The 10548-nt window shown below is 51.0% G+C and overlaps 1 protein-coding gene across 1 annotated transcript; it reads left to right on the forward strand.

Annotated features, from left to right (window-relative positions):
- Positions 1-1928: 1928 nt before the first annotated feature.
- LOC128822561 (serine/threonine-protein kinase PAK 3-like) lies at positions 1929-8290 on the forward strand. Its single transcript, XM_054004312.1, has 3 exons — positions 1929-2147; positions 4045-4108; positions 8257-8290. Exons 1-3 carry the CDS (start codon positions 2006-2008, stop codon positions 8288-8290), a joined length of 240 nt encoding a protein of 79 aa, XP_053860287.1. The 5' UTR covers positions 1929-2005.
- Positions 8291-10548: the final 2258 nt, after the last annotated feature.

Below are 10548 nucleotides of genomic sequence, written 5' to 3' on the forward strand. Positions count from 1 at the left end.
GTCTGCAGGGCTTCTGAGGAGTGAAGGAGCTGAGGGCAGGTTCCTCCTGGCCTGAAACTGAAAGGGCTTAAGGTCAGCAGATTCCTCTGCTTGTGTAGTCTCTGACTGTTGCCGTGTGTCATGTTTGCAGAGGATGTGAGGGGCCTTCGTCGTGAGCTGCTGGCTGTAAGATCTCTCAGCAAGCAGCAATGTGAAGACATGGCTCAACAGCTCCGCTGGGCAGAAGAGCAGTGCAGCAAGGCTGTGAGACTCTGGCAATCTGCTGAGAAAGTGAAGGAAAGAAAGATCATGCAAAAACTGGTAAGAAACAATACATCCCTGAAGTTTTCAGGCAAGTTTGGAGGGCTGGCTTAGCAGAAGAGCAGCCTGAGTCTGTGACATGGTCGCAAGCATCTGCTGTAGGCTACACATTGCTGGGCCGGGCAGCAGAGGACTTCAAGGGCTCCTACTTGAAGGCCTGTGAAGACCCAGAGGACAATGCTGGGACAGTATATGCAGCCACAGGTTGAGCACGGGCATAAGCCAAGTTCCCCAGGAGGCTGGGTGGTCGCCACCCAAAGCATGGCAGCGAAGGGGCAGCGTCTTCCCCACAGCCTCGTGCCATGCAGCAGAGTGCTGCTGACCTTGCTGCCAAGTGCAGTGCCAGCAACTGGCTTCCTTGCTTTCTGTCCTTCCACAGTGGACAGAAGTCTTCCCTTTGAGCCTGAAGCAGTTGCAACAGGCCCCGTGTTGCTGGTATTTCAGCTGGTGGCCTGTCTTGTGACTGGGTCATCGAGGTGCTGGCCTCGTCCTCGTCCTGCAGTCCATCTGCAGCTTTTCCTTGATTAAAGGGCAGGGGGAATTTGAGAACAGAGTCTCTGAGAACAGACAGAAATCCTGAAGAGAGGGGGGCCAGGAAACAGGCAGCCATCAGAGCAGGGAAGGCAGGTGACCTCTCCTTTCCTTACACGTGTTGGGCCTCCTCCTACGTTGATTGTTAGGGCAGGAGTGCTGGAGGGCACAAAGTCACTAGTGTGCACTCTTCAGGTACGGGGGTTGTTGGAGGGATGAAGCTTCCATTTTTTTCTTTGGGGCGCATTGCTGGGACTTCATCTGGAAGTGTGTCTTCCCCTCATCAGGCACTGGAAGCACAGAGCCTGGCAGGCTCCAGTGCTGAGCAGCAGGCAGAAGAGCTAGGATGGAAGGGTTAGAGCTGGGTAGAGAAGCAGAAGGAAGTGGCTGAACACAAGTGCTTTTGAGAGTGCAAAAGAGGAGACCTGAGCGAGATTGCAGATGCCAGTAAGATTCCTCTTGACAGAATATCAAGCTGCAGGCAGAGCTGCAGGAAGCTCAGGGGAAGATGAAGGCCATGGAGAAGAGGCACAAAGAAGAAATGGAAAGGATGCATAAGGTCCTGCTGCAGTACAGCCCAGCTGAAGAAAAGCAGGTGAGTGAAAGAGCAGGAGGCACTGCAGTGGTGCAACAAGTGGTGTCTGCCCTTGCTGCCTTTCCCCTGCAGAGCAGCAGGTGGATGGGGGCAATGTCTCTGACCGCCATGCTCTGTGGTCTCCATGGCAGCTGGTCAGAAGGACACTTACTGGGCCGCTGAATCTCAGCTGCTGCCCTGGGCAGCAGGGCTAGTGCTTTGGCCGGTGGGCCAGCAATCCTCTGAATGTATTTCTGCTGGCCTCTTAGTGCTCGCTTTGTTTTTTGAGGGGTTTGCTCAGGCGAGCATGGTGACCCACACAGATTCTGAGCAAGTTGTCCCTGTCCATGGTGAATGCAGTCCTCAGAACGGGGTGAAGTGTGAAGTTGTTCTTTCCCTTTTGCACTCTCTACTACGGCTGACTGTGACAAGCTGTGGTCTCTGACTGCTCGTTTGGGTTTGACTGGAGGTGGAAGAGTTGGCAGCTCAGCTTGCAGCCTAACAGCACCAGTGCTGTTCCTAAGGGCTTGCCTTTGAAATGCTCTGTCTGGGGCATCTCTGCCAGGCACCTTTCTGACACACACAAATTTCTTGTCCCAGATGGACGCAGGATCTGCCATCAAAGCTGCCGCTGCAGCAGCATCCTCCGAAGAAGCCTCCTCTCCGCAGCCCGAAAACCCGAGCGTGAGCAGTTCGGCCCTCTCAAGCCGGGAGAAAGAGAAGCAGTTCCTGAGGCTGCTGAGTACGTCCTGGGGATTTCTTGTGCCATTGAGCAGCGTATTATAGTGTGTGCCTCAGCATGAGCTGTAGCACATGTTCTTCCTCGCTTTGGTGTCAGACAGACCTTTTGCACTCCCTACAGAAGCCATTGTTGTGCTCGGAGGCAGCCAGGGAGCATTTGGGGCGTTCCTTTTGCCTTTGAGGGCAGCTGGGCGTGGGTGGGCTTTGCCTGAGCTTCCCTGTGCAATAAAGACAAAAGCAGGGATTGTGTCCTGAGCCGCAGTAGCCTGCAACCTATGCAGTGACCGAGTGAACATGTGTGTGCTAGTCTGGCCAAACTGATCAGAGCAGTTGGCTTCCTAGATTCCCTTTAGACTCCTGACTTGTCACCAGTCATTGGAGACAGAATACATCAGTGAATTTGATTGGCTGTGCAGCTTGTTTAGTGCTGGTGTTGTTTTTATGACTCTTAGTACTTCTCCTATTCCTTCTACAGTTGTTTTTGATAAGAATCCTCCATTTTGGTTAGCCTGACCTCCTTGAAATGAACATCAGGCACAATTAAGAGGGGAAGACGTCTTTTCAGTACGCCCTAAAAGTTAAAAAATGATATTCTTAGAAGAATCTTGAGGAATCAGAGAGGAAGAGTTCTTTTCAAAGTGCCCCAAAAGAAGCAAAACAGGATACTCTTTTTACAGTCCCTCTTTGATATCTTAGTTGTATGCTTAGGAAGATGCATCAAAGAAGGAAGCCTCTGCTGCATGTTCCTCTGGTACCAGGCATGCTGTACTGCTACTGCCCGCTGGTAAATACTCCTGGAATACTAAGCATTGGCCTCAATCCCTGCACAGATCGTACTCTAGGAAAGCACACCAAGGCCTTGCTGATTCTGCAGTACAACTGAGTTGCTTCTTGCCACTGGTAATAGCTGCCAGTGCAGTGCTGTCAGAGAATAACCAGTCAGGTACAGAACAGAGCCCGGTTTACTCAGCGTCTGCCACCAGCTGTTGGGACAAAAGGTGGATTGATCTACTGCTCCAGGGTCTGAAGTCAAAGACAATCATGTTCTGTCTTGAGTGAGGTCAGCAGCTTGTAACGGGGCTCAGTCTGGCTCTGTCTTCTTCACAGTGGCTGTCAGTGGCCATTTGTGGGCTTTGCCGAGCTTTTTGTCATACCTGCCCTGCCACTGACAGCTGGTGTGACTGCAGAGGCTGGAGCCTTCCTTAGCTGTGAGGTTGCAGCTGCCGTCCCGTTGCTGCAGCTTTGCCTGGACTGATGAAAGGATCAGCATCTCATTTGTGCAGGTGTCTGTGTCACGGCAGGGCCTGAGGAGCAGCGCTGTCCTTGTTTCCCATCTGGGCTGTGCCCATTTGGGAAGATGGGGCACGTGGGTGGTGTTCAAGGGGCTGAGTCCAGTGCCAGTGACTGCTGCACGCCAGGCTGAAGACAAGGACTTGTAGTTCTTCACTAAATGGGGAATGGGGAAAGTCATCTTCAGAACTTAGCCTGCTCATCAATGAAGAGGGTCCTAATTCTTAGAGCCACTGTTCTTGGTTATAGCATGAGCTGCTGCTCTCCAAAAATGTCAAGGCATTCTTTAGGCAAAATGCCGAGAGGTCGAGAAGTTGCCCTCCTCTCCCGGAATTCACTTTGCAATATTCTTTCTGCCTTGGTGCCTGTCCTTTTCTGGTCTCTGTCTGCTCTGATGCTTTTTCCATGGGCTTAGTTTCCTCTCAAGGCAACCCTTCAATGGAGTGTGGAGAATCAGGCTCTGTACAGGCCAGGTGTGCTGCAGAACTGCCTGTCTTGCTGGGGCTGCTGTTGTTGTTCTTGTTGATGTGAGTGGAGCTGGGTTTCAGATCTCCCGGAAGTCAGGATCTCTGTTTTGAAGTGTGCTTCTTGCATTTTTTTTTTTTCAGGGCGTGTGGTGAGTGTGGGAGATCCAGAGAAGAAGTACACTGGATGGAAACCTATTGGCAGTGGGTGAGTGCACGCTTACTTCTACAGAACCATGGGCCAGGTATTTTGGTGCTGCAATATCACATGGGAAGTCAGGCAAGCTGCAAGCATCTTCAGGCCCTGGCTTTAGTCTGTCCCTGTCTCAGTGCTGAGGCAGTTCAAGGCATCATGAAAGATCACTGGATGCTGACGACATCTTGCCTGCCTCAAGGAGCAGGACCTGGAAGCCTTCCTGTCCCTCAAACATGTGGCGCCAGTTTGCCTATTTTCCCAGGAGACATGGTTTTGTATGATTCAAAGTAATTTGGCCACACTCATGAAGGAAGAAGAACCTGAGAGAGCAATGTCCCACCTGATAGCTGTCAGATAGCAGCTGTCAGTAGCATTTCTTAGTAGTATTTTGCTGAAAACAACATTCCGTGGTCAGGAAAATAAGGAAGGCTGTGTGGTGTTGGCCTGAGTTTGGCAGGTAGGATGAAAAGAGAGTGGTGAGAAGGCCCAGCAGGACTCTATGTTTCATTGCCTGGAAAGGCACGCCACAGGCACAGATGCCAGAAGGAAAAGGCGAAGAAAACACCCGCATGCACAGTCTAGTGTGTACATTTGAGATTTGTAGCAGCCCTTTCTCTTCTGGTTGCACCCAGCTTTTCCCTTGGACACTCTGCGTGGCAGAGGGCTGCTGGGCTGCTGTGCCTTTGGCTGAAGAGTAGACAAAGCCTGGTGGTTTTGAGACACTGCAGGCAGCAGAGAGCTCCTGCCTGGGCTGCCTTTTGCTTCTCAGCACTGACCAACTTCTCTGTTCTTGCCACTGTTCTGTTTCCAGGGGGTTTGGAACCGTTTATAAGGCCTTCAATGCTGCCACAGGACGAGCAGTAAGTGCCAACAGCCCATTCAGATTTTGCAGCCCTTGAGTGCTTTCCCTTGTGATGTGATCCGTGGCCAAAGCTTTGGGCCGCCTGACTCTTTGCTGCAAAGGCTGTCCCACAGAAGCAGCCTGTCCAGAGGCAGGCTGCAAAATGCATTTGGGACAGACTTTGTCCTCCCTCCTTACCTGAATGAATGCAAGGATGGCAGTGGTGCCTTTCAGAGAAGGACACGCTGGCTTGGACTTCCTGGATAAACATGCATAGATTAGCAGATGGCAAGAGCCGTCATTCCAGCCCAACTCCTCTTAAGCCCAGGTTCAGACACAGATAGGATTTCCCATTGTTTTCCATCATGTGGTTCAGTTTGAAAATATAATGCAAGTCCTAAAGAAGGAGAGATCTTGCCTAGAGCAGAGTTTTGCCTTTCAGTCCTAGGGAACCTAGTTCACACACACACACACACACACACACACACACACATGCACAGATCAATGAGAAGAAATCGATGAAGAGCCTTAAATAATACAACCTTGTGTTGATCCTGTGTTGAAGACATGGTGTCTTGGAGAGTGCCACTGCTCTTTGGGACGATAAGTTCATAGTCCTTAATTCTTGTTTTTGGCTCTCGGCAAATACAACTGCATCTTTCTGGTAGTTCATTATCCACCTGCAGTGCTGCGCTCAGGAACTGCACTTGGAGGGAGGTGGAGGAGGCGTCCGAAAGCCCGAAGCCCTGCTTATGACCTGCCGTCCATCCATAGGGTACCACATAAAGGGTTATTCATTCTTAAAGCCACTAACGAATTACAAATGACAATAATTCCACAGTGTAAACCATGTTCAAGATTGTTCTTCAGAGTTGCAAAACCCAAACTGAAGAAGTTAGGATGTGCTAGGATTGTAACTTTACTCTGAGTCGCCTTGGAGTTCTTTTTTGGACAGCATGGTCCCCATCATGTAGGTGTGTGTTTCCTTTGGCACCCAGTCAAGAATGGCAGCCATCTCCAAAAGACTGGTGAAAGCCCCTAGAAATGCTAACGTATTTCCAGTGGTTTCAATTTACCTTCACAGGAGCAAAATTACTTTTGGCTTGCAAAACCTGTGTAAATGATAATAGTAGTGATAAACAAAGTCGGTTTGAGAAGTCTGCAGGTGCAGAGAGTGCTGTTAGCGCTTTGTGGTTGATGGTTTAGTGTCCATTTCTACCGAGGTGACAAGGCATCCAGGCCCGTGAGTGCACGGAGTAAGAGGCTGTCGTAATGTCCACTCCTGAGGGCTTTTCAATGTCATTGTAGGTGGCCGTAAAGCAAGTTAATCTCCAGCAGCAGGGCTGCGAGGATGTGTTGAAGGAAATCCTGGTCATGAAGGAATATAAGAACCCCAATATTGTCACCTACCTAGAAAGGTAAATATTCTGGCAGAAAATGGATCTTTCAATTAACATCAATCTAGTCCTGCACAAGGCATGGGAGGAGATTGCATTTTGTCCCCATGAATGCTTCCTGGCAGAAATAGCTTGGAGATCGATCTCAGAAACCTGGCTCTCTTACTAAGCCAGCAGCATGTTTCCCAGGCTCTTGCCTGATTAGAAAACCTTTCTCTTTCTCTCTGACTGAGCTGAGAATACCCACAGCCTCCTTTTCCACGGATGTGCCTTCCTCATTCAGATGGCACAGATGGCAAGCAGTGGATAGCCTGGGTGGAGTGTGTCTTCATTTGATTCCATCTTCATTTACCAGTGACCTGGAAACAAAACTCAGCTGCAGTCTTTCCTTCATCCGGCAATTCTGCTGCTCACATTCAGCTCAATTCTGTTGCGTTCATCTTGCAGCTACCTTGTCAATGAGGATGTCCTGGTGGTGTTGGAGTATATGGATGGAGGCTCCTTAGCTGATGTGGTCAGCATGAAAAGGATGGCTGTAGGACACATAGCAACAGTGTGTCGGGAGGTAAGGGGTCCTGCTTGTGCTTGGGATGGCTTGGACAGGCTCGTCCCTCAAAAGCGCTGCAAAGCGAGTGATTCCATGTTCAGAGCTTTCTTTCTGTGTTGCTCTTATGCTTTGGAGAAGAAAGAGCATCTGGAGTGAACTGCCTGCCAGTGTCCCTGCCCTTACTATAGTCTGTTCTTTACTCTTCTAGACCATTGTTGAACTCCCTGTCTCGTTTTCATTTCTATTTTCTGTTCTGCACTTTGCCTCTCCAAGCCTTTGCCCAAAACCTTTCTGCATTGCCTTCTTTGCCTGTAAGTGCAAAGGTGCTGGTGTCCAAGTTTTAAACCAGCGGCAAAGCCAAAGAGAGACTCATCTGTCACAGTCCCAACTTCAAAGGATGGCACGGCACCCACCATGCTGCTTGCTACTGAAAACTGACAAATGAGCTCCTTCCAAGTCTGCTGTCGAGGAAGCCCTATAACCCTTGTCCTCCAGCCTCCCACCCGACAGTGATCCCCTTGTACCCAAGGCAGGAACTTTTTCTCTTTTGGCAAACCATTGCTTGTCCTCCAGACAGGGAGAGCACATCCAGTGCAGCAGGGATCATTCTAATTGGCTTTGCAGGGGACAGTTTTGAGCAAGGACTGATGTTTCCCTCTCAAGCGCTAATATGCCTTCCCTTGGAAAGATCCTGCTCTCCTCCTCGTGTTGCAGCAGCAAGCACTTCCTCTTGCCAGTGGTCACTGCTCCTTTGAGATCTGTGAATCTTCAGGAGCAGTGTCCTTTTGGGTGTGATGAAATCAGATCAGGCTAACTTTTGGCCTCCTGTTTCTTTTTTCTCTCCCAGTGCCTGCAAGGCCTGGCTTTCCTTCATGCCAACCAGGTGATCCACAGAGACCTCAAAAGTGACAACATCCTTCTGGGCCGGGATGGCTCCGTCAAGCTGGGTGGGTGTTCTGGGTCAGGCGCAGCGCTCCGGGCAGGCGGTGTGGGGCTGCTTTTGAGCGGCTGCCGGGTGCCCAGCAGTGGCGCTGGTGAGAGGGCAGGGAGCACTCTGCGAGCCCAGGGCGCAGCTGTAAGGGGCTGAGTGGTCTAGAGAGCAAGAAGGTAGCAAGAGTAACTTTGGTTTGTGTGTGTGTTCATTCCAAAGGGAGAGAGTTACAGTGTAAACGTTCCAGTGCCTGAGGAAAAGCCAGGGTGGGAATCCTGGGGGGGGGTTGCTAAGTGGACAATTGCCCATGTCCTTGGCTGCAGCCCTGAGGAATGAGAGCCCAGCTGCTTTTCCAGCTCGATTCAGCACTGCATTCTGAGACGTAGAGTGAGGAAGCCTTTTCCTTGGTTCCCTACTTGAAGCAGTGTTTGTTTTTCTCCTCAGCCGATTTTGGCCTCTGTGCTCCGTTCAGCCCTGAGCAGAGTAAACGGAGGTCGATGGCTGGGACCACTTGCTGGATGGCACCCGAGGTGGTGAGAAGAGAGCCATACGGCCCCAAAGTGGACATCTGGTCCCTTGGCATCATGGGAATAGAAATGGCCAAAGGAGAGGCTCCTTATATTCGGGAAACCAGTGAGAGGGTAAGGTGCAAATACGCTCAGAGAGCGGTGTCCTTCTCCTGTGTGTCCATTAGACAAAATCCCATGCCCACAGCTTAAAGTGCTTCCACCAAGGCCCACTTGTAAAACCATCCTTGGGGCTCGCATCAGCTGTCAAGGCAAGACCTGTTGCAGCTTGGAAGAGCTGGGGCTGCACTGGAGCCTTTTTTCCTTTGGGAGGGAAGGCTCATCTCTAAGCGTCTGCTAGGCAAGAAATTGCCACTGCAGGCTGGAGCTTAAAAGATGGGGTCTAGGTGAGCACTGAAGGATATGGAAGAATCACGTAGAGTCTCATGTTTCCTTTGGCTTCAGGCTAAGTACCTGATAGGCAAGCAAGGGGTACCAGACCTGCACAAGCTCAGGCTGCCCTCTGGCTTGTGTGAATTTCTGGGCTGCTGCCTGCAGATGGATGTGGACAGGCGAGGCTCTGCCAAGGAACTTCTGCAGGTACAAGGCAAAGCGGCTGCAGCCCAAAGAGCTGTTCCCTGTCAGGGTTTGTTCCTCGGCCAAACTCCAGGGCTTCCGATGGGCCCCCCCACATAGTAATATCCACTCTGGGTGCTTTTCCAATGAAAACCAAGCAGGATCCAAGACTGGTTGAGATTAGAAGGGACCGGTGAAGGTCATCTAGTCCAAAACCCCAGTCACTGGCAAAGACATCTTCAAGTGGATCAGGTTGCTCAGGGTCCCATTCAAGCTGACCTTGAATGTTGCTGGGCTTGGGGCTCCTCCCAGCTCTCTGGGCAGCCTGTGCCAGTGTTTCAGCACTCTCCTCGTAAAAGCTTTCTTCCTTAGAGCCAATCGAGTGTCTTGTAGCTTAAAACCATTTACACTTGTCCTCTTACAATTGGCCCTACGAAAAGATTTATCCCCATTCTTCTTAGAAGGCCCTACAAATATTGAAAGGTCTCCTTGGGGCTTGCTCTTCTCCAGGCTAAACAAGCACAACTCTCCCAGCCGTTCCTCAGAGGAGAGCTCCCAGCTTCTGGTCATTTCTGTGACCCTCTTTTGTTCTCAGGTGGTGTATTCATGTTTACCTGGTAGCAAAGGAACTGAAGTATTGCAATGCCAGGGATGGGGGCTTGAAGAACACAACAAAAGCAGTCTAGAACCAAGCGGTTCTAGATTGGTCCGTGGGAAGGCAGGGGCTGTGGGGGAGCTCACTGTGAGCATCCGAGGGCACTCAGCTTGTCCCTCCTGCCCCAGCCTTAGAGGTTTCTGCCAGCCAGACGGGGACAGCTGAGCAGGAGTTGTGCCAGCCCCATGTGCTGCCTGGCCCGCTCAAGTAGATGAGAATTGCTGCGGCTTTGCTGCCAGGTTTTGTGGCAGACAAGGAGCTGGTGACCAGGCCATTTCCTTGGCTGTTCCTGCTGAGAAGGAAGATGGCAGCCAGCACAGGAGCGGGGGGCATGCCAAGGCAGACACTGCTCTTCCTGCAAGCCAGAGCTCAGCCCATCTGTGCCCTGCTGCTTGTGTCCTTGCTCCTGGCTTGCTGCTGAAAACCTGCGTGTCCAGCACTCCTGAGAACAACACGTGCGGTCAATAATTTCAGAGCCCTTGGGAATCTCTTGAGGACTGCCCAATGCCCCACATCTCCTTTGGGCACTCAAATAGCCCATGTCTGTAGAAAAGAGGAGCTGGAATAAGTGTGTTGAGTTCTTGAGAGGAACAAAACCTTTGGACAGCAAGCAGCAATCCCACAGTGCTGTCAGGACAAAAATGCCAGCAAGTGATGACACCTTGAGGAACGGACTAGTGCAGTTCTGGGCCATGTTTGCCTGTGCTAGCAGCATCCTGGACATGAAGGCTCATGTGCTGATGGTGACCTCAGGCCGCCTATGTTTGTGTATTTCTGGGGGCTAGAGGAATCCAGCTTGACCCTGTTAGGAAGTCAGTTTGGAAAAGAATGGTTCCTTTTCCTTTGTCTCTTTTAATTTGGTTTGTTCCTTTTCCCCTTTGGGCAGCATCCATTTCTCCAGTCAGCGGAGCCTCTCTTAAGCCTCTTCTGACAGCCTGATCGCTGTCATCCCTGCAGCCAAGTCATGCAGGAAGCAAAGGAGATGACAAGGAGCACTTG

Source organism: Vidua macroura, chromosome Z (assembly GCF_024509145.1).
Source record: "Vidua macroura isolate BioBank_ID:100142 chromosome Z, ASM2450914v1, whole genome shotgun sequence".
Lineage (NCBI taxonomy): Eukaryota > Metazoa > Chordata > Aves > Passeriformes > Viduidae > Vidua > Vidua macroura.